The 26,802-nt window shown below is 26.1% G+C and overlaps 3 protein-coding genes across 8 annotated transcripts; 1 reads left to right on the forward strand and 2 right to left on the reverse strand.

Annotated features, from left to right (window-relative positions):
• Window positions 1–5,491: 5,491 nt before the first annotated feature.
• On the reverse strand, window positions 5,492–8,524 carry LOC132922070 (probable ATP-dependent RNA helicase DDX56). The gene is made up of 9 exons (XM_060985392.1): window positions 8,352–8,524; window positions 8,090–8,251; window positions 7,853–7,990; window positions 7,054–7,241; window positions 6,716–6,976; window positions 6,471–6,647; window positions 6,261–6,402; window positions 5,954–6,196; window positions 5,492–5,877 (listed from the first exon to the last, which is right to left on the reverse strand). The coding sequence occupies exons 1-9, from the start codon at window positions 8,403–8,405 to the stop codon at window positions 5,602–5,604; spliced, it is 1,641 nt and encodes a 546-aa protein (XP_060841375.1). The 5' UTR covers window positions 8,406–8,524; the 3' UTR covers window positions 5,492–5,601.
• Window positions 8,525–8,727: 203 nt separating this feature from the next.
• On the forward strand, window positions 8,728–13,122 carry LOC132920745 (cytadherence high molecular weight protein 2-like). 3 transcript variants are annotated; one of them, XM_060983391.1, is made up of 13 exons: window positions 8,728–8,746; window positions 8,898–8,957; window positions 9,012–9,194; window positions 9,254–9,409; window positions 9,952–10,080; window positions 10,154–10,264; window positions 10,516–10,561; window positions 11,555–11,624; window positions 11,687–11,788; window positions 12,150–12,264; window positions 12,440–12,555; window positions 12,642–12,794; window positions 12,858–13,122. In XM_060983391.1, the coding sequence occupies exons 2-13, from the start codon at window positions 8,955–8,957 to the stop codon at window positions 13,048–13,050; spliced, it is 1,377 nt and encodes a 458-aa protein (XP_060839374.1). In that variant the 5' UTR covers window positions 8,728–8,746; window positions 8,898–8,954; the 3' UTR covers window positions 13,051–13,122. The 3 variants fall into 3 exon arrangements, with proteins under 3 accessions (XP_060839374.1, XP_060839373.1, XP_060839375.1); XM_060983390.1 differs by lacking the exon at window positions 8,728–8,746 and having other exon boundaries at window positions 8,789–8,957; XM_060983392.1 differs by lacking the exons at window positions 8,728–8,746; window positions 8,898–8,957 and having other exon boundaries at window positions 9,062–9,194; window positions 9,294–9,409.
• A 29-nt stretch (window positions 13,123–13,151) lies between these two features.
• LOC132920744 (nonsense-mediated mRNA decay factor SMG8) lies at window positions 13,152–23,343 on the reverse strand. 4 transcript variants are annotated; one of them, XM_060983386.1, is made up of 18 exons: window positions 22,936–23,343; window positions 22,185–22,344; window positions 21,356–21,478; window positions 21,140–21,291; window positions 20,910–21,050; window positions 20,747–20,851; window positions 20,539–20,669; window positions 20,402–20,470; window positions 20,213–20,319; window positions 18,928–19,158; window positions 18,650–18,861; window positions 15,124–15,342; window positions 14,953–15,062; window positions 14,658–14,846; window positions 14,272–14,586; window positions 14,019–14,190; window positions 13,749–13,925; window positions 13,152–13,580 (listed from the first exon to the last, which is right to left on the reverse strand). In XM_060983386.1, the coding sequence occupies exons 1-18, from the start codon at window positions 22,980–22,982 to the stop codon at window positions 13,451–13,453; spliced, it is 2,790 nt and encodes a 929-aa protein (XP_060839369.1). In that variant the 5' UTR covers window positions 22,983–23,343; the 3' UTR covers window positions 13,152–13,450. The 4 variants fall into 4 exon arrangements, with proteins under 4 accessions (XP_060839369.1, XP_060839371.1, XP_060839370.1 ...); XM_060983388.1 differs by lacking the exons at window positions 21,140–21,291; window positions 22,936–23,343 and adding an exon at window positions 21,841–21,932 and having other exon boundaries at window positions 22,185–22,313; XM_060983387.1 differs by lacking the exons at window positions 21,140–21,291; window positions 22,936–23,343 and having other exon boundaries at window positions 22,185–22,325.
• Between the last annotated feature and the right edge of the window lie 3,459 nt (window positions 23,344–26,802).

Raw genomic sequence — 26,802 nt, forward strand, 5'->3', positions numbered from 1 at the left:
ATATAGAAAAAAAAGTTTAGATAACAACAGTTTTAGAAAAAAATAGCATACTTTATTAGATCCCATAATAATATGCGCGAATATCTATTTCTAATGAAAAGTTTATTACATTATAATATTATATTTATGTATATAAATGTACCTAGTCGAATTATAAAATCAAACTTTCTGTTTTTATTTGTTAAATCATCAATCACTTCTTCGATCTCAAATGTTAACTTCGGGGAATTGATAATAAAGCAAGGCCATTAAGTCTTTTCATTTTGTTTCAATACCAATTTTATCTAAATTTTCTATGATCAAATCTGATAATCCTGCTCCGGATAAATCATAAGTGGAAACAAACTGTAAAAAATCTTCCCGTAAAATGTTTTTTTCTAAATTTCTCTAAATCCTCTAAGTGCTAGATCTTGTCTTCCGCATAAAGCTATGGCTTCAATAATAAGCTTAATATTCATACGATTTTCCAATTTTCCATGAATTAACTAGCTCCGGCCGTGTCCACCTGATTTATTATTATACTTTACTTGGATTATTTTTTGGTTTTATAAAGTTATCTTGACAAATTAAAAATGTTTTATGTTGTTCAATAAGTTTAAAATAAACGATTGTTTTAAAAAAATAATCCTAACCTGAGGGAGGTGGAAACCCCTTGCAATTTCGAACAAACTTACTGAATCCCGCAGACTGAAAATCTATATAATTTCTGCCGAGTATACGCGCGGGGTATCATACCACCCAGCGGAAAACGACCCACACACGATTCGACACTGCCTATCGACTCCATTATAGGTACCTTCCTCACGTTTCAATCCTTTCTTATTCTTCGTGGTTCGTACTATTGTAGTAAGATGTGAAAATTAATATTCCAGTTTGCACTCCATAAAAATAGTAACTATATCCTTTCAGTTTTCCCCTATAATACGGCCTATAGGCTATAGCCTATATTAAACAACACAATACCAGCTATATATACTACAGTAAACGGCCAATAAAATTGGTCTCTACGAAAAACCTTGATATAATTCGTACAATAATATTGTCATAACCTAAATCTATTAATTAGGCCACGTCATAATTAAAAATTCAATACCAAATTCAATTGGTTTTAATTTTTTTTCATGTGATACACGATTGAAAAATACTTAATCAAAATAATATCTATAGATAATAGTCGCTATATGAATAAAAAAAATAATATGTGCAAAGAATAAAAACTGTTTAAAGTATTGAAGAATCGAGGTTTTTTACATAGGTAAAAAATTACCTATGTTACCTAAATTAATTATTTATGTTACGTCTAGATGGACGTCTAAATCTAGGACACACCATTTACCTATAATATGTGCCACTATACCTGAGCTCAAATATTGCATTACCCCAATGAAGTCTGAAATGTCTTTTTTTTTTAATTTTGAACCACGTTCTAATGACATTATCTATTTCCTCATTTCTTCTGAAATCTAACATTTTCTATAATTCTATCTTAGCCACTCTAAAGTCTGAACCACATCTAAAATAAATCAAAAAAACTTTATTTTCATGTTTACATGACTCATGTTTGTTATATATGAGTGCAACAATAAAATTACTGTTTATCCGCACAACACAATATTGTTTCATTTTTTTTTTCATATTAACGCATACTTTAGGTACCATATTTTTGTTTATTCCGACAGAATAATAGGGCAAGGCTTACCAACTAGTGCACTTAATTCTTAAATACGCAATAATTACTCAATGATGATGGCCGGTGGGTGATGGGTTCCGTTAACAGGCATGTGTACAACATTTAGATACAAATAATATGTATATAAGCATCAAGCAATAGGCTATAAACCTAATAAAAATTATGAATTATAAATAGCTAAACAAATATACTAAATTAGATATTTGTGAAATTATTATTATTTTATTATTGAGTGATAGCAGGTGGTGGGTGATCAAAACTAAAAATTGTCTACTGCACGGGTTAGTGAGAAATATTTGGGCGCCGCAGATGGGGGCCCATGAACAATTTAATAAAAAATGTAGTTACATACCAAATCTCAATAAAATATATTGAAGTTTTTGAATTTTTGATCATATGAGAGTAAGTACCTAATAAGTTGCCCAGTGTGATGACTGTTTTTATAGTATAATAATGTATTATATACCTAATGGCTATTTATATGTATTATAATTTATAACGACTTCTTATGTATTTATTAAAGATAAATCAAATATTCTAATTCAATACAAAATAGTATTCGATATGTTAAGGCTTAGGATCAGAATATCAGACTAATGAATTATTTGGGTATGTCGGATACCAATGCTTAATAAAGAACATTCTTTCTTTTGCATTATTATACAATCATACATATTAATAAAGAAGAACAAATAATTTAATGCTTTACAGTTTAGTGTCTACATCATATAATTGCATTGTATATGTTTATTGCAAACTAAATATAAATAACGAATAACTTATAAAACTATTATTGATTTGGAAATGTGTGTAACCGTGTAGGTAGGTAAGTACTGCTTTAAAAATATAGTATAAAAATAAGAATAATGAATAATAAATTCATCTAAGATTGAAAAAAATAATGGTACATTTAGTACAAATATACTAACGGTACCGTTACGACTAAATAAAAAACACGATGAGATGAATTTTATGAATAAAAAAAAAAATAGTTTTTGGACAAATCTTTTTTTTATATATATATAGCCGTAACGGTCCACTTCATTATAGCTAATATATAGAGTATTAGTAATAACAAATTACCTAACAAAATCAATATTATTTGTTGCTTGTCTCATTTAAACTATTCAGAAATTGCGTTATTTTTTTTGTTTTTATTTATTTATTTTAAAGCAACTAATGTCAAAATCATAAAATATCGAAAACTATTTTGTATTTAAAGAAAAATTGTTCTATTTAATTGAGAACAAGCCAAATCGCGGAGATATCTTACAATCAATCAATTTGGACTTATGGGGAAAAAACATGCAAATACATAAAAATCTTAGCCCTATAGTTATTAGTAATTAGTTTATTATATATAATAAATAATATTTCATAAAATAAAATCCACTCGACGTTTATTTGTAAATAATTCGTCCAAAACTTGCTTTGCATCTACTACTACAGATATTGAACGATGAACAATAATTGCATTTGAAATTCATTTAATCTTTTCTAAAAATTTAAAATGTCATTATCGATCGAAATATCGTTTTATCGACCGGCATGCTGGTGTTGTTGCGCGTGTTAGATGTCGAAGCTGCAAAAATGATATGCCAATACAATACAATAATATAATATGACAAATATTTGACAAACTGTTTATAATTTAAATATTAATATTTAATTGTATAATACTTGATTAACACAGATTGTCAACAGTTTCATACAAATAATGTAATCCTTAAACCTCAAATTACATAAATTTAGACGTCATCTTCTCAGATCCAACATCTCACTCTCTAGACTCTAACAAATTACTAATATACAAACAAATTATTCGCTTGGCTATGATATATTGGCGTCCAACTCTGGGGCTCTGCCAAAAACTAAATATTTTTCAAGATTTTCAATCAATTAATTTAAGGATAATAACTAAAGCTCCGTGGTATACTGGTATGTAAGTAAGAAGTAACCTTACTTTACATAACGACCTTAACATCTGCACTATACCAAACTCTCGCCCGCATTTATTATTAAAACTTACACGCGCATACACATAATCACCCTAATCCTCTAATTTCTGATCTTTCCTCTGCCACCATTCCCAATAATCCTCCTCGCCGTCTAAAACGTAACTGGTCACGTGATTTACTTGCATAATAAGCCAAAAAAAATTTTTTTTTAATTAAAACAAAAATAAAGAATTATTATTGAAGTAGTATCAATGGATGGCCCCTTCTACACGCCTCCGTACGCTGTACATATTTTAAAATTTACCTATTGTATCATTTGAATAGGTACCAATTGTAAATATTTTCTTAAATTAATAAAAAAATATAATAATAATTCACATTACGTATGTATGTACATCCTTATAAATATTTTAGAATTAGTCTTAATTATCTTAATAGTCTATAAATCTTAATGTATTTAACATTTTATTATGTAACTATAATAATTTAAAAATAAATTTTGACAGTCAATACTCAACTTGATTATTTTATTGAATATTTTTTTTTTGTATACTATAAATATTAAAAAAAAAAAAAAGCAAAATATTAAGTCATAGCCGCTTTTTTACTAAAAAACAAATAAAGGTGATTTCATATAGGTAACTGAGATTTCTTCATCACGCTGGATTTCAATCAAATTTTTATTAATCCAATATATACTGATACCAATAATATCAAATTTTTCTACAATATTTTCTTCTTGATGATGTTTAATTATATTTTATAACCTTAATTTTTTTAATTTAAAATCATTTATGGCAGTGGTCAGTAACCGGTCCCCTCCTTAATATTGTATACGGACCGCTTTAAATTTTAGAACAACGAAATTTTTTTTTTATACATTTCATTATTTTAAAGTTCTAGACAGTATTTTTTTTTTCATAGTAAATAATTTAAGAATATAAAAATTTTATTTTTGTCTGGCCAGCGAACTTTTTAATTCGTGAATGTGGCCCAAGAGTTCAAAAAGGTTATCAACTAATAATTTATGGTGTACACTGTACACTATACTTTTTAATATTTGTAAGATGCAGTACCTATTGAAAATGCTGGTTTAGTGGCTGAAAGTCGTTGTGAAAGGGTATGAATCTTGAATCTTAGTATGGAATAAAGTGAGAAAGTCTGTAATAAAATTCGACAGAATCTGTTCCATAGTTTGATCGATTTTTTTTTGTTTCAATGCAATGCTGCTACACATAAGGAGTTATATTAAAAATACCATTAAAAATGATATATGATCATTCTCTATTATTATTAAATATAGTCAATAAATCTTAAATATTATTTTGGACTAAGTATAAATCAATAGACTTATAGACTTTACCTGTAATATATTTGTAACTGATTCTAATCGAACTCAGTATTTGGTTATGATATTTAAGGATATAATAAATTGTGCAGTTTATGTCATACACATTATTAGTTTATTACTAAAGAAGAAGACAAGTATGTAATTAGTACAAATAACACACACCTAGATGCTGTGACTACTGACTATTAGATAGTAAACAAACTGATGGTCTGAAAACTGGATTGTGGACACGTTTTTAACAGACTGATATTCATGTAATTATAGTAATTTATACTATTATATTATAGTAATTATAGTTACATAGTAGTTTTTACATTTTTATAAATAAAATGTTTATTGGTTATTAATGTTTTATGTGTAGAAAAATCATTAAGGTGTTTTGGGCGGTGGTAAGTTTCAAAACGAACCCTCATAGAAATTAGTTGGTAACCCTTGATATAATAAATGATAACAAATCATAATTACTAAATATGTTAATATAAAAGTATAAAATATGTATTGATAGCCATTTTATTAATCATTAAATAAAAAGTAGAACAATACTTTAAAATAATTAAAAATATATAAGAGAAAGACAACATTAAATAAATACTACAAATTGTTTACGTTTTCTTCAATCCAGTGTATTCCATTCCCACAAGAGGATTGGCTTTTTTCGCATGATACTTCTTATATCCAACTTGTTTTTTTTTATAATATGCTTTATCTTTCTTTTTAATCCCTTTGTCTTCTTCTTCTTGTTCTTTTATATATTCTTTTAAGGAAGTAGGAACCATGTAATCAGGGACATCTGCCATATGATCTTGTAATTTCACTGTATGTAAAGCTTTGTCATGCCTTAAAGACAATAAATCACGAGGATTTTCTTGAAAATATCGCTGTATAAACAATGTACATTTATAAATTAGATAAACTTAATAATATTGGGGTATATTAAAAAAAAAAAAATTTTACTTTTAATTTTTTTGAATTTAACATTTCAAATTTGATTTCTTTAAGTCGAGCTTCTCGAACAGCAATTTTAGTGACAGCTCGCCAAGCATCTTTAGCTCGATATCTAAATCCCTCAACTTCTTCTAATTTAAAATTAAATTCTTGGAATATGTCGTTTTCTTCTGAAATACCTTGTTTTATATAATCTTCCACATCTTTTAATAAATTTTGTTCTCTTATATTTAAAAAAGATATGGCTGTGCCCTAAGTAAATAACACAAGAAATTAATCATTTAGAAAATTAAGTATCAAAAAAAGACTTTCTTACTTTATTTTTTCCTCTTGCTGTACGACCAACTCTGTGTATGTAAGAATAAATATCTAAAGGAAAATCAAAGTTAATAACAATTGATACAAATTGAAAATCTATTCCTCTTGCTATACTGAATTCTTTATCATGTTTACGTTTACTAAAATAAAAATAAATTTATGTAGGCATTTTAAATTTAAATTTTTAAAAGCTAGATTTTGTTTTTACCTAGTCTTAGTAGAAGTAATTTCATGTTCTTCATCTAAAAATTTTTCATCTGATGCTATTATTATGTCATATATGTTATCATTAAATTGATTAATTGTATGACATCGACAACTAGCTGGAAGTTCAGAATTTAAGACGCATGTATGAATACCAAATTGTTCCAAAAATAATTTTAACCTTACAAAAAAAAATATATACATAAATTATTAAAATTGAACTTCAATAAAATTGGAAAGTATACTAACTTGTAGCATTTATCTACAGAATTAACAAATACTATAGTTTTTCCTTTCACAAGTTTTAACTTGAAACAACAGTATAAAATTACTGCTTTATCTTCTTCTTCAGCATTCAATTTGTAATGAGTTAATTGTGATAATGGAGCCAAATCAGGTTCTTGCAGTTTTAATATGACAGCATTTCGTAAAAGCAACTTTTTTAATTCCAAAACATCTTCTGATAATGTTGCACTAGCCATAACAGCTTGATAGGTTTTTGGCAAAAATCTATAGCAGAACAGGGATATATTCAATCATACAAATTTTAAAATAGAATCAACATTTTACTTTTAGTTTTTACTTACTTTATAACTTCTTTAATTTCCTCCTCGAAGCCAAATGAAAATACCAAATCTGCTTCATCGACAACCAGTGTTTGAAGCTTTTTAAGAGTAAAGTTTTTTGCTTGTAAATGGAGCAATGCTCTGGCTGGTGTAGCCACAATAACATCAGGTGGTACATTTAATAATGGCTGTTGTTCTTTCATATCAATCTAAGTAAAGTAAGAAAGTAAGTTTATATTTTAAATTATCAATAGAAGAATAAATTTATTGGTTAACAATTTGTCTCCATTCAGAACTGTTTTTTGTATAAATAATTTATCATTGAATTTAAATTAAATACATTTATTGTGGTTACCTACTCATTGGAGAAGAATATTCAACACTTATTATATACAGCAGAACAACTTCTACAGTTAAAGCATTAAAGCATCGATTATTTACACTACAAAATTTTAAGATTTATTAACTTTATGATATTTAGATTTGGGATATGTATTTTTATATTTTTTTTATAAATATATTTCTTGTTTTTAACATAATACTTTACTTTATTATATTATACTTATATAGTTATAATGTTATATATACGTTAGTTTTATTTTTAATCATGCAAAACATCTAAATTTGTGGTAATTGTATATTTTTAATAGTTGATTAATTATCCGCACTTCATTCAGTCACAATTAATACAAATAATTAATGTTCTACTATATATTATTGACTTAGATCTAAAAGTAATTTTGTTATAAAAAAAAAAAATTGCATTATAAAATATGTAACTATAAATTTAATTTTAATTTTCAACTGTGATACTACTTACTTGATCAGATATATCAACACATTTAACAACTCTTGAACATTTAATGGTTAACTGAAGTATATTCTTAAAAATCTGGTTACATAGTTCTTTACTTGGAGCTAATATTAATGCTTGTGTACAATAGCCATCAGGATTTATCTTAAACATTTGGTAAGTTATAGAATTATAATAATTAGTAATAAATTTATGACAATTTATAAATTATTGATAATTATTGACAATGAATTGTATTCTTACATCTTTGAATTCTAATATTTTTTGTATTACAGGTATAACAAATGCTGCTGTTTTCCCAGACCCAGTTCTAGCTCTCACCAACATATCCTTGCCTTCCAACATGAGCGGAATACCACGTTCTTGAACAAGTGTGGGTTCTGTCCATCCCTGATTCGCAATTGCCTGTTGGAAAATAAGTCGTAAAATAAATCATTGTTGTAAGTTTCCAATAGATTTTTAAAAGAATCTATGGATAATAGTAAACAGTGAACATAAAACCCACTTTGAGTATACGATCGTCTATATTCATTTGATGAAAGTTAATATGAGATTCCATGATTGATGGAATTGTACAACAAAAAAACAATACTTTAAATTAAATTATAAAAACAATAATTACGTCAACACAAAAAGAGCACGTGCTAGTATAACAGTATAGCGGTCTGAGAGTGAGACGTAAATCATGAACTGTGATACGCGTTATTATCTACCAATTATCACAGGGTTATCAATTATTATCTATAACCAAAACATGGGTTACACGGACTAACATATACCTAATATCTAGCTCCGTGACGGGACTGATGATTGGCTGGTTGGTTGGTTGGTAATTTAGTATTTTTATTGACTAAAATCACGGTTATAGGTGTATCTTCAACTGTGACCAAAAGTAAAAAGGTACAAAACAAGACGTGAAAATATACAATAGTGATAAACTGATCACTGTGATAATATTATAATTAGAACTATACCACCTATATTAATAATTATTTTAATATTAATTAGTACTTTAATTTCTTTGTGTAAATAATTCTAATATTTTTTTCAGACGTAGCTTATTAGTGTATTTAAATAACTGTGTATATAGTTACATTGGAACCATATCATGGTAAGAAGTTTTTTGATTTTTCAATGACTTTTATTTTAATACAACGAATTCCAGTGTGAAGATGAATGGTCAGATATTGAAAGACGATTTGAAAAAGAAGGTATTGACTATAGTCGTCTGAAGACTGAAGAGAAATTGATTCATGTTTGGAGATGGTTAGTTGATGCTGATATCAATTTACAGAACGCAAGGAAAATGATTGAAAAACTTCGTTTAAAGCAAAATGAAGAATTGGAGGTAAGTTCTATTATATTTTTTATAGTGAATTTCAAAAACAATAAATTAATGACTACTAGGATATGGAAAATTACATGGTTCATGTACGAGTACTTGCAGATAAACGAATTGATGATATGGAAAAAACAATGTCCATTTTTGCAGAGCAAGTCGCACGGCTTGAATGTGAATTAAATAGTTTAGAATTGATAGATGGTGATAATGTTTGTGACAAGGTAATATGCAAATACATTTTATTATATGATAAATAACTTACTATTAGAATTTTTAACTTTGAATGGCATATTTAAAAATGAAATAAGTAAAGGTTCAAAGTAAATATTATTAAATCCTTTATTCCTACTATTATTTGTTTGAAATTAGTATTTTTTGCTATTTATAAAGTTTATTCTATTTCTGGTTTACTCATTATATTATTTTCTTCTACCTAACTTAACCCTATGAAATTAAAAATTGAAAAGTAGTATATTAAGTTATAATCATCTAAATATTCTAAACTAATGGATATATTTCAATTAAATTTTATATAAATAAATCACTTTTCTACTTCTTAGCAATTCTTTTTCTGTACGTTTGATTTTCCATATAAATAACTAGGTAATAAACAAGTTTAATAAATAAGAGTTTTTAGTAGAAAAGAAAAAGTTTCAAGTTTTAATGTAAAAAATTTAAGCTAGAATTATCAGAATAAAAATAAGTAAGTTTTATTAAATAAAATGTAAAATTATTTTGTTAACAATACTTATTTTGCTTTTAGGTTTCAAATTTGATTCTTGGTTATACATCTCTTGTAAATGAAGTAAATGTATTAAAAAAATTTAGAAGTTTTGATGCAAATGGAATATGTAAAGAATCTGATGATGTTTTAATAATTGAAATGATTAAAGTAAATAGTTGACTTTATGTACCAATAATTACAACATTAAAAATAAGTATATTTTTTATTAATTTACTTTTAGATTTCTGCTGAAAAAGAATCTTTAAAACGACAAGTTAAAGAATTGGAAGATCGAATAAATGTCTATGAAATGGCTAAAACAGAATATAATACTCAACTGATATCTATGGAGGTATTATTTTTGTATATTAATTTTAACCTATTAATACCTAATTATATTCTTAGTAAGATATAGAAGACTACATTATAAATAATTAACAACTTTTTTTTTCATTACTTAAAAAATAAATATAAAATTAAAAACTAAAACATTGCTTATTATATTAAATGTATAAACCAGTAAAATTAATCATAAATTTTTGGCTTTAAATTAAATAATGCCATTAATTAATTTTATTTAATATGCAATCTTTCTAATCTTAGCTATCAGAAAGTTCAAACAAAATTGATGGGAAAGATTCTTTATTGGGTAATTGATATTTTTTTCTAGATGTGCCTTTGCAACCACTTTCTTGTGATGAGTTAAATAAATATTGATAGTTTTATATTTTTGAAGTTGCTGATTTTGAGTTTTAAATAAATTTTATACAATAATTTGTTGTTTATGTAATAGGAGATTAATTATTACTTATTAAAGTTTGGAAGTTGACAAATTGTTTTCATCATTTAATTTTGTGTACAAAAATAATAGTTTTATTAAAAATAAAGTATCTTTATATAGAATGAAAATGTAAACATTGTTGAATTGTAAGAATAATAAAAATGTTTAATAATATATTTTAGTAAATTTTATTAAAATGGAAAAATATGAATCAACTTCTGAACAAAAAATTTTTAATTTTAATCTTAATTTGTTGTGCATGATATGTGATTAATTTTTAAGTATAATATGTTTGAAATATGAGCATGAATATATTTATATAATTATTCAGTAATAAAAAATATTTTTAACAGTTAATAAATAATAAATAAAAATACATGATACAAGCTTATAAGAAATAATGTCTTTTGATTTGTGCTGGGTATTTAAATTATGTAACTACATTACTATGCGAGTGTTTTTTCTTTAGTAGTGTACAATTATCAAATTAGCAAGAGTTTCAAATAAATAACTAATACTTTTTTTATATTCTACAATTCTTCAATTATATGTATTATTATATTTTGTTGAATGATATATCCAATACATGGATATTATTGAACTCTGAATAAAGCATGTAGTATTGAATAAAAGATGCATGAACTAAAAAAAAAAAATCAGGTGTATATTATTATTACTTATGGTATAATACTTAATATTTATATTTATATTAACTTATATTTAATGAGCATGTAATTTTTAAATTTCAGCTAGTTTATAAAACTAATCATGTTGTTTTTAATATTATCTCAATTTAACTATATTACCTTCTTATTTGACGTAATAATGTGCTATTGATATTTTTTAATTAATTTTATTTAGATAATTCAATATCTTGGAACAGAAATATAACAAATGATGATACATCAAGTATAAGCATTCAATTATTTAGGTAATTAACTAGTATATGGGTTTTGGTTTCCAGTCTAATTTACTCATTTTTTTTATTTTTAGTGATAGAACCAAGTCAGCTAATAATTTTTGTACTGATTTTAACCAAGAAGAAAAGAGTGATAATCAAAAACAAAATATTAATGAAATAACAAGAACTTTTGGGTATATAGTTTAATTTTTAAAATAATATTAAGGTACTTATAATAAAAACCGTTTTAAAATTTTACATCAATCATACCACTCTTTAGTCTAAACATCTTTACAGCTTATTGTTTTAAGTATTTCAATATATTTAATATTTTTGAATACTTGTTCAAAATAAAGTCATAAGTTTTAGTTATTAGCATATATAATTTAAGACAATAGTGATACAAGATAGATTGTTATATTGTTAGTAATAAGAACTAAAAAATTATCTAAAAATTTATTCGGTTTAGATTAGAAGTATCCTTAAAGTAAACTATCTTATAAATAAGGATAATTAAATTAAAATTAATTTATTAATCGTTTATGAAAATTATAGCCCAGAATCAACACCACCAAGTCTTTTATCTAGTGAATTAGCGACTCCGCGACAAATTTCTATTTTAACAGATGGGATGTTGAATAGCCAATCAGATGAACTAAAAAAAATTAAAGTATTATAAGCATTTAATATTTTATAGAATATAGAATATAGCATATAAAAATTTAAAAAAACAAAAAAATAGAAATAGTTAAAAAATAAAAAATAGCTGAAATGTTTCTTTTTTTTTCAATGATTTGGAATTGGATTATTTCTTACTATATTAATAACATATATAACAATTTAAGGCGGACTTGGATGTGCATAAAACTTTGGTGTCATCTCTTGGAGAAAAATATAATGCTCTGGCACTTAAACATTTACAGTACAAATCAAAAAGGAAAATGCAAATCGAAGCTTTAAAGTAAATAATAAACAGTCCAGAATTATCTAATTTCCTTCATATATGTATTTATATTTTATATTTAATAAATAACTTTTATTTATCAGGGGTAATTTAGAAGCTAGTCAGTGTCAAATGGAGTCACTTAAGACACAATTAAGTATACAAAAACGCAGATTAAAGACAGAAGAAGAGTTTCGCAAACAAGTAGAAACAGATTATAGATTATTACAAGAAGAAAAACGAAATATCGATTTTCGGTAATAACAAAATCCAATTTTATATTATGTTATGTCTAAAGTTAAATATTTTGGTTTTTTCAGAATTGCAATGTCAGAAAATGAGTTACGAAATATGGCAAGACATCTTAGTGTATTACATAAAAAAGTGGCTATGTTAGAGAGTGCTAATGCTGATTTACTGTCAAAACATTTACAACTAGTTTATAAAAATTCGCATATACCAAAAAGCACTACATGTGATTGCATTTTAACTGCTATGTCCGATGACAAATAAAACTAAATGAAGATAGCATTTTCATCTTAAAATAATTCTTTAAATTTTTAAATTTTTTGCAAGAAATACAAAGGAGAAAACTTCTTAACTATTTAAAACAATTTACCTTTCATTATAAATTTATAACTATATTTATTCAAATTTAATTTCATTACACACTTCAAAATAATAAAACAAATATTATCATATTTAATTGAAAATTGAATTATGTTTATTTTATAAATACTATAAATAGTATTAATACATTATAAATTTTAAATAATAATAATATGTTTGTTTTACTATACTTAAAATTTAAAAGCTTAAAATTGAGTGTTATTCATGTAATTAAGTCCTTCCATTAATAATTTATTGTGCCAAATAAAAAAAAATATTTTCAAAAATAAAATATTGATTTTTTTTAAATGTTAAGTTTGTTATTATCTGTTGTTGCTTCTGCTACACTATAAACCCCTTTAAGCAGCTTTCCTTGATTCTGTGATGGTTCTTTTGGTGGAAGATAAGGACCTCGATCACCAGCATACACATAACTAAACGTGATCAAATTAAGGTATTCTCTACAATATATGTATAAATATTGTAATAATTTTCAAAATAATTTAAAGAATAAAATAGTTTTTTTCTTACAATATCACTATGTTGTAAATGTTGTAATATAAATAACAAATATCATAAAAACTTGTAAGTGTAAAGGATACGGTAGTCGAAGTACCCAATAAGTACTCTGTGTAAGTTCAATAGGTGTATCAAATCCAGTAACAAATATAGGACCACCATTTTCATCAGGTTGCACCATGGGATTTAAAGTTACATGCACAGGTGCTTTAGGAGTTACAACATGGATTCTCATTAGCTGAGCCATCAAAGGAGCTGAACTATAAAATAAATAATATTTTATTTTTAATTCAAATGTTTAAATGAGCTAAACAAAATATTTAATATAGTGAAAATTGGGATAAATGTATTACCTGCAAGGGCATGGAAAGTACAATGGCATATCTGAATTAGAAACTTTATTTCCATTTTCTTTCACGATACCATTACCTGCAGTAGTTAATATCTTGTCAGGTGCAGAACACATAAACCGATGTCCTCTTGGGCATTCATATTCAACTCCGATAAAAATTTTAACAGAAAATTCTACATCAACAGTTGTATTATTTAAACTACTAGAATATAATACTAGAATGATTTAATACAATTATTGCTTTATAATATCACCTCGAGAACCTTTAGTCTTTCTTCCTCGTTGAATAGGAGATGAATTAATTTTGTTTTTATCAGAATTCCAGTATCGATCTCTAGGATGATGTTCTAATCGAACGGTAACATCCCAAGGTAATAGATAAGCTGTAGAATTTAAAAATCCTGGATGTTGTGTTTCTTGAAGTCCTATATTATGTGAATATAAACAAGACGAGCCTAGACATACTAAAGACCAAGATGGGAACTGAGGCAACAAACTATTAGGTGATTCGGTATGTAACATGCCTGGTAAATATTCTGTTGTGCTTGGTTGTCGAACTAACGATTTTTCTGAAAAGATAAATATATCATAAATATTAATATTCAATATATCAAATAACAGTTTATCAAATATGTATTACCTTTTGTGTCACCATCTGTATCAGTTACCCTTATAACAATCTGATTTCCCGAGATAGTGTCTTCATTCTTTTGCATGTTTGTCAATTCAACCGAAGTAAGGCCCTGTCTGTCAGGAAGATCCCTGTTTCGAGATGCTTCGCCCAAAATTTCATTTATTGGATCTACAGAATGACAACTGGCAAAAACTCCTATTCATAGAATGTATATGTGGGGACATAAAGTATATTTTATTAAAAGTAATGTAACAGTTTAGGATTTCAAAATAATTTATAAATAAAAACCACTTTTATTTACCTCCTAAACTTAATACTTGTGTGTGGCCCATTTGAGTTGGTGTGTGTAACAAACCAGCACTGTTTTTTCTACCAGCAATCACAGGAGGCTTTGCAAATAATTGTGCCGCTCTATATAAAATTGTATCAATATAGATAATTTTTAATGTACAAGTTTACTCAAAAATCTCACCTATAATCTTGTGTACTAGGTTGGAACACTGGGAAATTAATTCTATCTAAACAACCACAGACACAATCACTGGCCATAATTTGATAAAAATCATAGTTTGCTGTTCTAATTGTAAATGGGTCTTCGCGAGTGCCTTGTTTGTGACCACAGTTACATGCTGACAAGTACATGACACTACTTGAATGCTCCATAGTGAGTAGTTCGTCCCTATTAATATGACTGTAAAGCCAATAAAAATTTACTTTCAACTGATGAACAACTAAAATTATTCCCAATGAAATTAATTTTGAAACTTATTGTTAACTTCAAATTATAGCTATAGATTATTTAACTGTGAATTATTTAAGAGATGCAAACAAATTATACAGAGGGAAAAAAGGAAGTATATGAACGAGATCATACATAACACAGAGCAGGACTACACACAAGGCAGAGTCCGAAATTTCTTTACAGCAATAAAAAGACACCAAAAGTACAACCCAACATTAAAAGCCATAAGAGATAAACATAATAGAATATTATTGGACCCGCAAATGAAAGCATCGAGGTGGCAAGAGTATTTCGGAGAGTTGTTGAATGGTGAGATACCAGTCACACCAATACCAGCATGGGAAGATCAGAGAGCGGAACAAGAAGTTAAGGATATATCATTAGATGAAACATTAAGCGCCATAAACCGACTGAAAAACTGGAAAGCTCCCGGGTCAGACGGGATACCAGCTGAACTTATAAAGTATGGTGGCCTAGAACTACACAAAACGATCTATGAATTATGCAGTCGAATATGGAATGAGGAAATAATACCTGAAGAATGGAACAAGGCTATAGTCATCCCGATACATAAGAAAGGAGACAAGATGAACTGCAACAACTATAGGGGGATATCGTTACTAAATACAGTATATAAAGTTTTCTCAAAAATCTTATTAGGACGACTAGAACCACTGGCTGAAGAGTGTATAGGGAACTATCAGTGTGGCTTTCGGAAAGGCAAATCCACAATAGACCAGCTCGCAACTATAGAGCAGCTTCTAGAAAAGAAGTATGAGTACAGACAAAACATATGGCAAGTATTTGTGGATTTCAAAAAAGCCTATGATAGCATACATCGTGACAGCTTGTACAATATAATGTATGAGTTCGGCTTTCCTAGGAAACTCATATCACTGACAAAAATGTGTATGACCGGAACAAGATATCAAGTTAGAGTGGATTGTACACTGTCCGAAGAATTTGAAGTGATAACAGGGCTCAAGCAGGGTGACGCACTATCGCCAATACTTTTCAACATAGCATTAGAAAAAGTAATACGCAGTGTACAGAGTAATAAACTCGGAATTAATATTGACAAAACCACGCTAGATGTACTAGGCTTTGCAGACGATCTGAATTTAGTAGGTGAAAATAAGGAAATGATTGTGCGAAATACCAAAACACTCATACAGGAAGCAAAAAAGATTGGCCTAGAAATAAATGAGGAGAAAACAAAAGTAATGGAAACGTTGCCTGAAAAAGATGAGGAAGACCTTACAGTAGACAATTACGTATTCGAGAAAGCACATAGCTTTAAATAACTAGGTGTAACAATCACCGGTAACAATGACTGGAACATTGAAATAACTAGTCGCTTACTCAAAGCGGAAAGGACCTTTTTCTCACTAATAAAATTTTTTAAATCGAAACTATTCTCTAGAGGAACAAAATTACGTCTGTATATGTGTATTGTAAGACCAACGCTAACCTATGGGTGTGAAGTATGGCCGACGACAGTACAAATTGAACAAAAACTCAGAAGTTTTGAGAATAGAGTTCTAAGAACAATATGTGGACCTTTTTTTGATACCGAAGAAAACAGGTGGCATAGAAGAAAAACAAAGAATTAAGAGAAATCACCAAAGTACCTCCCATAACAAGTTATATAAAGGGACAGAGAATACAATGGTTTGGACACGCTATGAGACGAGAGAAAACAAACGAAGTCAGAGCAGCAATTGAATACAAGCCAACAGGCAGAAGACCCAGAGGCAGACCAAAGAAACGATGGATGGATGGAGTACAACAAGATCTAGAGAGGTTAGAAGTAACAGAATGGGAGGAAAGGATACAAGATCGTGATTATTGGAGAGTAGTGACGGTGGCAGCCAAAACTCTTACAGAGTTGTGAAGGCACAGAAAGAAAGAAAGAAGAATTATTTAAATATATTGATTTCATTATTATGTTAATCACATGGATACTTCATTGTGCATTTTTTCATGTTTTATTTTTAACAAACATAAATACATAATACTATTTTAGTATAGCCTTTATATTAATACCCTGAAATATTAAATGTTATTTACTAGAAACTATTAAGAAGTATAAACAATAAAAATAAATTATCTAAAATATAAAAAACCATTACTATTCACTACTTATAATTAAAAAATGTTAAACATTATTAATAAAAAAAAAGCAAAATAAGTAAAAAAAAATATTTTTAAATTACTAAAACTTTTTGATTTATTATAACATTGAATTTAAATAGTTTTATCAAACAAACAAGAAATTCAATAATATAAAAATATAATAATAAACTACTATGAACGAATGTTCTAAAAACTTGTAAATACTAAGCAAATACTAAACTCAAATTATAGACTACTTTAAATAGTCATAAACTCATAAATATTATAACAAATTTTTAGTTAGTGAACAATATAATTTTTTTAAACACTCAATTGATTATAACATTATTTAAAAATAATGTTAATAATTATTTATAACCAGAAAAAAGAATACAAAGTATAATGAAATTTGGTATGGAAAAACCTGGGTTGTTAATATCAGTGTATTTGTATGTAATATTGTATCTCACAAATCAAACTTAATATGATAGCAGCACTATATACATTAAAAAAAAAAAGTCAGATCAATAATAAGTATAATATTGGGTAATGTCCACAGCGCCGAGTTTTTTCCTTAAATAAAAAAAATCTTGATACATCGTAAAATTAAAGTAGAAAGTTTTTTTTTAAGCATTTAGTATTTGCACTTGATTTTTGTGTCCAATGACATATTTGTACATGAATAACATACAATAATATTAGAAGAGTTAATTGTATTATGATGAATAGTTAATGAAATAACTAAATAAAATACATCCTAGCATTATTATTTGTATGGCTTAGCATTATGTGTAAGAGATAGATAAATCCATAGGAGATAAAATAAATGGAAACTGTTATCTCCTTAGAGAAAACATTTACAATAGTCCTGTTTCAAGTAAAAATATAAATTTTGTAGTGTTTCAATTATTATGTGTAAATAAATTTAAGGAGTGGAAGATGCTCTGGGTATGAAAATATTAGTAGGTATAATGGAAAAATGTTTGAATGTCAAAATATTGAGTCTTATATCTTTAAAAATAATATAATTTTGAATTTTCTAAATACTCTTCATGCAAGTATAAATACTAAGTAACATTAAAGAATTAATTATATTATAGCAAGCATTATTAACCATCTTGGTTTAAATAATAAAAACTACTTGTCATCTTGTTCTGGCTCCTTGATAGGTCCATCGACAGTACCCCCTTTATGTAAAGGCTGTGTACACGGATTTCCAGTCAATGATAGAGTTTCACACATTTGACGACCTGATTGCCAAAATTTATCACAGTCTTGAACTAAAATTTGAATATAATCATCGAGTAAAGGTCCACGAGCATGTTGAGCAAATACTGAAAGTGCTTGAGCTACCTATACAACACATGAAATAATACATATTTTAGTGAAACCAATTATTTACATCTTATAATATCATACTTTAGTGTCATGATAGTTTCTGTTATAATGTGATGGTAAATTTTCCTGATAGGCTGCCATGGCAATAGGCTGAACTTTACGGCAGCGTCTTTCACTGAAATTTGTATCTATATCTAAAAATGATCTTAATGTTTCCATTGCAATTTTAGCTTCTTCGTCAAGATCATTTGCCAACACAAATAAATTATACATTTCATTTGCTACTAGACACCAAGTACCAAAAGCTGGAGCCTAAAGTAACAAATTTTAAATACAATAATTATTGAAAATCCAAATATTAAATAATACACAACCACTAACAATAAAATAAATTAAAATAATATTAATTATTAATAGAAAATAAACACTAAAATAGTTATTGAGAATAAAACAATAAATAAATTGTAATATTTACAATATTACCATTAATTATAAATACGTATTATAAATAGTATTTATAATCAATGATATTACTTATACATTATTTTATTGATTTCACAAAGTAATAAAAATTATCAAGTAACAACATACAGGTATCTTGATTGGTTTCATATATGTTAAATTATAAGACTCTATTGTACATGAATACAACTAATATGTCAATTTGATGTAATTTACAAATCATTTATGTATTTGTTAATATAATATAGGGGGTATAGCCTAGTTCAATAGAAAGACGCGAAGAACATAAAATAAGTCTAATGTCACATTGACTTCAAAGATTCAAAGAAAAGTAGTACACTTACATAACAGATAGACGATAAATTTAGATTTAAAACAAGGAAACAATTCTTTGCCATAGACTAATTATAGAATAAATAAATCCATACACAAAGATTTTATAGACTTAGATAGAAAAGGCATTTGAAAATGTGAGCTGGAAAATTTTTTTCCAAATAATAGAGAAGATGATCAAACTTTAAAGACAAAAGAATAATACATTTAAACTTGGTATTAACAATAAGTGTTAAGAATCTCCTGGACAGATTGAAGAAGTACATCATAGCATAAAAAGAAATTGTGAATACAGACAATAATCGTGGAGAGAAGAGAGAAGCAAATAGGACATATCACAAGGAATAATGCATGGGTAATATTTATTATTGAAGGAAGATGACGACCAAAACAGCCATATATAAAGCAAACTATGTGAAATACAGGAGAAAATCATATAAAGAAATAAAAGAAGTTGCTATGGATAAAAAATAATGGAGAAATATTACATCAATAAATTAACTACAAAAAAGTAGTTCTGTTCTACTTCTTAATTAACTTATAGGTTGTATCAAAAAAAATAGTATACTACCTCAAAATAGTTTGGAATTGTAACAGAATTTCTACCAATGTTATCATCAAATCCTTTTTTGAAAGCTACATCAATGTGGTCAAATAAAAATTTTTTTATATTATGATCTAAAACAAATTTTTAAAATATAAATTATATTTAATTGCTTATTATTTATTAAAAATATAGTTTTATTTTAATTTTACTAACTTTTATTTAAAAAGTCTTTCTCTATATTATCTTCATTAAGTCCGCAATCAACAAAACGATCTTTAATTTCTATGAAAAATTAATTTATTAATATCTATCTATAAATAAAATATTTAATTTGTGTTGTGAATACAAACCAACAGATGAACTATTGCACAAATTTATCAGAGAGTTGGTTAAAAATTCATCCCAATCTAAAACCTGATCAGGCGAATCATCCATAAATACATATTCTTGATTAGCTGGGATAGCAAATATAGAATGAGTGCTGCATTTTTAAAAAGTAATACATATAGATAAGTACAACGTGTATATTTTGTAAAATAATTTGACTATTTTAAATACCTTATATTTGAAATAATTCGTCTTTTTCTAAGTATACAATAAATTTGGTCCTCTAAAGAATGTTCAGCTTTTTTTAAACCTGGGTGACATGGACCATTTGATTGCCTGTAAAGCAATCAAAAAGTATATTATTTCTATAAACTATTATAATAATTTATATTACTTTTTTTTTTTAAATTCATCTGGACATGTTTCATAATAAAATAACAATCTTGGTGAACACAGTCTGGTATTCTCTATCCAACTTGTAGATACATTAGGTATTTTTGACAAAGTAGATTTTATTGCGTTGAGAAATTTTGATCTGTAATAAAAATAAAATATAACTAAAAGAATATTTATAATAAATATGATGAAATTAAACAAAAAATGCAATAAAAAGAAAAAAATAACCGTGAACAATCAAGAGCTTTGAAATAACTCAAGTAGCTAGTGTCAAATACAGGAACAGGATTTGTTAGTACAAGAATGTGTGAAACATTTAACAAAAACAATAATGAACATGCATAATTGTACTTCAGTGATGACCAAACTCTCAAAAAACCCTAAAAGTAGAAAATAAAGTCAAATATTTGAGAAAATAAAAGTTGAATTTAAAAGTACTCTTACTTTTTCTTCAATTTCTGTAGATAATTCATCAATGTTTTGTGTGATTGAATAACTATCAAAAGAACCAATTAAGTGAAGATAAACAATCCCGCCTGGATCATCATAAAAACACTCAATTGATGACTGAAAATAAACCATATAATAATTATTATTGTGTATTTTTGAAATAATAAAAGTGTATGTTATAAGTGAATATTTTTTTAATAACTTAAAATGTGTTATTATTTATAATATTGAATAATTATCATTATTGATTAAAAGAAAAATTTGGTATAAGATTTTCAAAATTATTGATCAAGCGAACAATTTTATATCAACATTATAGAAAAAATCAAAATATCAAATGCATAAAATATTTTAAAAATTGTATTACACATTAGATACCAAATAAACAAAATCAATTTTGTCAAAAACTTGTTTTGTGTATAAATTCTCTTTTTTTCCCTAGATTATTTTGAAAAATATTGGTAATTTTCAATTTTTACCTCTTAAAAGTATCAACTAGATCCAATTTTCTATCAGATACCATTTCAAAGTTGAAAATTGGAGCATTTTTTTCTAACTATTCTGTATATTCCTGATCAAAAACTAAAATGTTAATCATTTTTATATATGAATATCAAATGGCATAGAAAAATCACTGAAAAAACCTATAATAAGAGTTATAATGAATATAATGAATTAGTAATCTATAACTATATAGTATACATGTCACATATTATATTGAAACTTATTTAAATTTAATATACTTGAAAATTATTAAGTCTTGAGGCTAGTAAAGTATTTCTTACCTACTTACATATTAGCATATTAAGTATTAATAAGTTACCTGAAGTTTTGAATTTGAAGTGGCTTGTACTAAAGATGAATTAAATATTGGACGATCATAGAACTCATTCACAAAGCGAGCCTTGCATGATTTAGAGGCTAATGAAGATTTTCCAAAAATAGAAACAACAATAATTGGTTTGGTATTGTCTAGGATAGAACTGAAATAAAGATAATCTAAATTAATAAACGAGTTATAGAGCATTAATCAAACATAAAAATGTAACATTATCTAAAAATGTATGTAACTATTTCAGGCTAAATATTAAAATTGTATTACCATCTTTATGAAAACATTTGATTCTCAACATTTTGTTGGAATAATAACAAAAATTATTAAAATTATTTAAAACTTATAGTTCAACATTCTTAAACATATATTTTAATAAAATTAATTTTTATAAAATTTGAAGTAAAACGTTGTCAAATTTTAATAACAGTTTTAAACTATAACAAAGTTATATTAATTTATTACAAAGTAATTAGTATGTTAATAATATAAGAAAGTAAATATGATTCTACATCATTATTATTTATTTTATGTTTTGTTTAATTACAAATTATGATTATAATAATGTATTCTATTATATGAATATAAATTTGGTAATAACAAAAGCAATATTGCAATCTACTAATTAATAGTTATAAACTTATAACTTATAACTTATAAGTAATAAAAAGTTCAAAATGATTATCTAGTTAATCTGTTGTTAATTTGTTTTAATATATTATTTACATTACACATTTTTTACCTGATAAAACTTTCATCGAAAGGCAAAGATATTTTCTTATATTTCATGTTTTATAGTGTTGTTTTTCAAATTGTATTATTTTTCACTAAAAATAGTACCTACAGTAGTTTGCATATACTTAACACTAACTGATCAACTTCAAACGCATATAACAAAAAAATGTATAATTTAGATACTGTTTGTAATCAATGATTTAAGGCGGTTTCAAATTATGTATCAAAATGTAGATAGCGATAGCCGGTACGTAAAAAGGTACCTATATGACCTAAACTAAAAAGGCTAGTAAGTAGTAAATATACTGTATAGATATAAATGGATTATAGTCGTGTAGCCATGTAAGTGAAGTAATAATAAACAATAGTCAATAAATACAGTTTTGTTTACTTTTTTAATTTTGAAACTTATTAAAATAGATTATATTGTCTGTTTTGAAAACGAATATGATAAATTGATAAGAGATAAGAATATGGATAACATCACAGAATAGATTAAATTAAATTAGTTCTATTCTGTCAATAAAATAATTTATTTGTTTTTTTAATTCCTTTCCTTTATACATTATATGTCATTGTGTCAATGATTCTGCCATAACGATAATATGATGAGTTGTAGAGCAATTATAGACACTATTATTGGAAGATGGGGGATGTTTTCTAGTTAAAGATGACTTGTGCTGATTTTTTAGAATTAATTTTGATTACATATTGTTTAGACCAAGCATGATATGTTTAATTGCTACGTAAGCCGATAGAGAAAAATACAGTAAACGTTTCGAATTTCGGTGCTATAATGAATTATATCTTAAGTTAGGTCCACGCACAGCTTGCGGACGAAGTATTTGTAAACACCTAATAATGAGTTCAAGTTTCAAGTATAAAATGAACATGAATTTAAATGATTTATATAATAAAACTAATGAACTGTATGTATAACGTATAAGGTAGTAGAAGCATAGGCGTAAATAGTGGGGGGAGTGCTTGGGTGGGCTTCAGCCCCCCCCCAGAATTTTTGGGTAAATGTATGTGCTTATAAACATATTAGTAGGTAATACTGTATATAATTATACATAGTTACATTATTTGCGTGAAGCTATTGACAACCCGTGTTATTCAAGCATTATTAGACATATTGTGTTATATGAACATTAGTAAAGTTTTTTAAACAATTAGATTTTTTTGCAATGGAGACATTTTTTTAGCCAAAACAAATTAATTGTTTGATAAATGTGTGCCTTGTATCCATTTTTTAACAGTATTGTATTAACGCGAACGAATTCTATATGTAAACTCAACCAATGAATAATACTACAATAATATTTTTAGAACATAAATAAGTATTAACTGAATGCTTGAATAACACGGGTAGTCAAATAGATGACAAAAACCACTTCTACCTATGATCCATTAAGTAAAGGTTAGAAAAAGGTTTTTTTCTTTATCTATTATTAATATTTTGTTAATTGTTGTTTTAGATGTCACACTAAACAAAATTGTTTGGTTTTTTAATTCAAAAAGACCCGAGACACAGCATTTGGAAAAATTACTATAAAATGATCTAAAAGAAAGTATGCTTCCTTGACATTAAATCATGTAAATAAAATAAACGACGAGGAGAATATATATTTTTCAGCTTGTTTGCATTATAAACTATAAAATATTAATAAACATCACTTGTGTTATAAATTTTTTAAATGTCAAATATTTTTGATACAGTTAAAAATTTGTTAGTTTTCTTTTTTTGCTCATACCTATTTTATATTATACAAGTACATATTTCATATATATTGTGAAATGTAATTAAATTTTTACCTTTTGAAATGGAAAATTGTCTTGAAAAATAAATGATTTATTTTATGCATGTAAATAGCTCAGTTATTTGAAAAACATATATATTTCAAATTTCAATATATGTATATTTTTGACAATGTTCAATAATAGTCATTAAATATAGTTAAGCTATTTTTTAATGATAATAATTATTGATTTTAATATATAATTGTATTCAAAATAATATCGAAATATGAATGATAACCATGGTATGATTGTATGAATACATCTTTTACTATTCTTTGCAATTATTAATTCTTAAGAGTAAACGCAAAAAATAATGAAAGACTACAGAAATAAAATAAAACAATACACAATAGTAAAATAACCCTATTGTCTATGGCTTACAAACGCTTAGCATAGCAAATTTATAATCAATCTTTTTAGTTTTGAAATTTTCAATATTAAAGTAAATTGATATTATTGAAAGTTAATCACTCGTCCGTTAAAATGTATATTTTAATTTCTAAGTTAGGTATAAGTAAATATGAAAATATTACAATTTTTAACTTGCTTTTAAATTTTTTTTTAAAAATAACAAAAAAAACACAATCATATAGATAATATTTTAATATTCTTAATTTGATTACGTTTTTTTTCACTCTAATATGAAAAGCAAATTATATTTGAACTTAAATTGAGACGATTGATGCTACCAAAGTTATCTATGTTACTGTGCAAAACTGTGCACTTGGTAACTACAATAATATTAATATGAATTGTTTAAAACTAAATAATGTATTTTATAGCCATTTAAAATTGGCTTTTGAATAAGAAAAAATATTTCATTTCGGTTCAAAGACTGATAACTCTACACTCTGTTCAGTGTTCACTGAAGGAAAGTGATTGGTGTATAAATCAAAATGTGTTGTACTCTGCTGTAAAACTACCCAAAATAGATTGACCTACCCATTCCCCGCTTGCAGTCATATATTATGACATTATGTCGACAAATGGAGTAAATGTTATCTTATTTGAATAATAAACTTTTATTATAAACTTGTGCTGGTTTCAAAATTAATAATAACATAAACATTAAACATTATGTTAATAATAAATTCAAATTTAATAAAATCTACTCAATCTGATTAACCTATTTCCTTATTGGCTATTTTAATTATGATTGTTATAGTTATTTTATAAATAATAGTGCTACCTACAAATTTATCAGAGAATAGTAACTTTCGCCTTAAAAATTTACATTGATGTTAGGTAGTAATCTAGGCCCATTTATACCGATAATGGGAAATATATTTTAAAGCAAGGTATGATATAGCAATATAGCATCCCAGCATCTCAGTCAGTCCATGCTGGCTACATACTGGTATTGTTCTAACCTTTATCTTTGATAATAGGAAAATTCATTCGAATATCAACACATTATGAATTTCTACTGAACTAAAATTATGTATGTAAGGCGGGAACAACACGTTAATTTATACATATATTTTATAAATATAGATAATATATTTTGTTTTGAAACTAGTTAAATTTTTATTGCGCCTTTCACACACACACCTATGCAAACTTTTTATTTCTCATACTCATCATTCGTCAAAATTTAACTATTTTACTGAAAGTTACTAGGTTAATAATTTAGGAGTAAAAAGTTATATCCTTGTCTTACATTATATATTAATGCACGAACAAATATTATTCACAAATAAATATAATAGGAATAATACAAGAACTTTAGGGTTCATGATTGAACAATAATAATAACAAAGCCCATCAGTATAATGTAATTTAGATGATAATAATTAATAATAATAATAATAATACAATATATAAAAAACGGTAACCTCGAGTTTACACAAACAATAAGTCAATGGGCGCGCAGAAGCATATGAAGAATATTCGACATTCGTATAGTAAAAAGTTGGTGCCTAAAATATAAATATCTATATAAAATCACATAAATATAAATTTCACTTGTAACTAAACTTGTCTGATACGCTTCGTAATACTCGCCTTGTCGACCATATACTCATGTCCGTATCCGCGGTCGCCGCTGACGTCGTACAATCGTACGTCTACACCG

The sequence above is a fragment of the Rhopalosiphum padi genome, chromosome 2, assembly GCF_020882245.1.
Source record: "Rhopalosiphum padi isolate XX-2018 chromosome 2, ASM2088224v1, whole genome shotgun sequence".
Classification (NCBI taxonomy): Eukaryota; Metazoa; Arthropoda; class Insecta; order Hemiptera; family Aphididae; genus Rhopalosiphum; species Rhopalosiphum padi.

Excerpts from the sequence above, each read along its gene's own strand:
- LOC132920744 (XM_060983386.1), bottom strand. The coding sequence starts at position 22,982 with ATGAAATATAAGAAAATATCTTTGCCTTTCGATGAAAGTTTTATCAG. Across the intron at positions 21,292-21,355 it reads CTACAGAAATTGAAGAAAAA|GGTTTTTTGAGAGTTTGGTC; the intron begins GTAAGAGTACTT and ends TTCTACTTTTAG. Across the intron at positions 20,471-20,538 it reads GTGCAATAGTTCATCTGTTG|AAATTAAAGATCGTTTTGTT; the intron begins GTTTGTATTCAC and ends AATTTTTCATAG.
- LOC132920745 (XM_060983391.1), top strand. Across the intron at positions 11,789-12,149 it reads GAAATAACAAGAACTTTTGG|CCCAGAATCAACACCACCAA; the intron begins GTATATAGTTTA and ends TGAAAATTATAG. Across the intron at positions 12,265-12,439 it reads ATGAACTAAAAAAAATTAAA|GCGGACTTGGATGTGCATAA; the intron begins GTATTATAAGCA and ends TAACAATTTAAG.
- LOC132922070 (XM_060985392.1), bottom strand. The coding sequence starts at position 8,405 with ATGGAATCTCATATTAACTTTCATCAAATGAATATAGACGATCGTATA. Across the intron at positions 7,242-7,852 it reads GTGTTGATATATCTGATCAA|ATTGATATGAAAGAACAACA; the intron begins GTAAGTAGTATC and ends TACTTTACTTAG. Across the intron at positions 6,648-6,715 it reads TCTGTAGATAAATGCTACAA|GTTAAAATTATTTTTGGAAC; the intron begins GTTAGTATACTT and ends TTTTTTTGTAAG.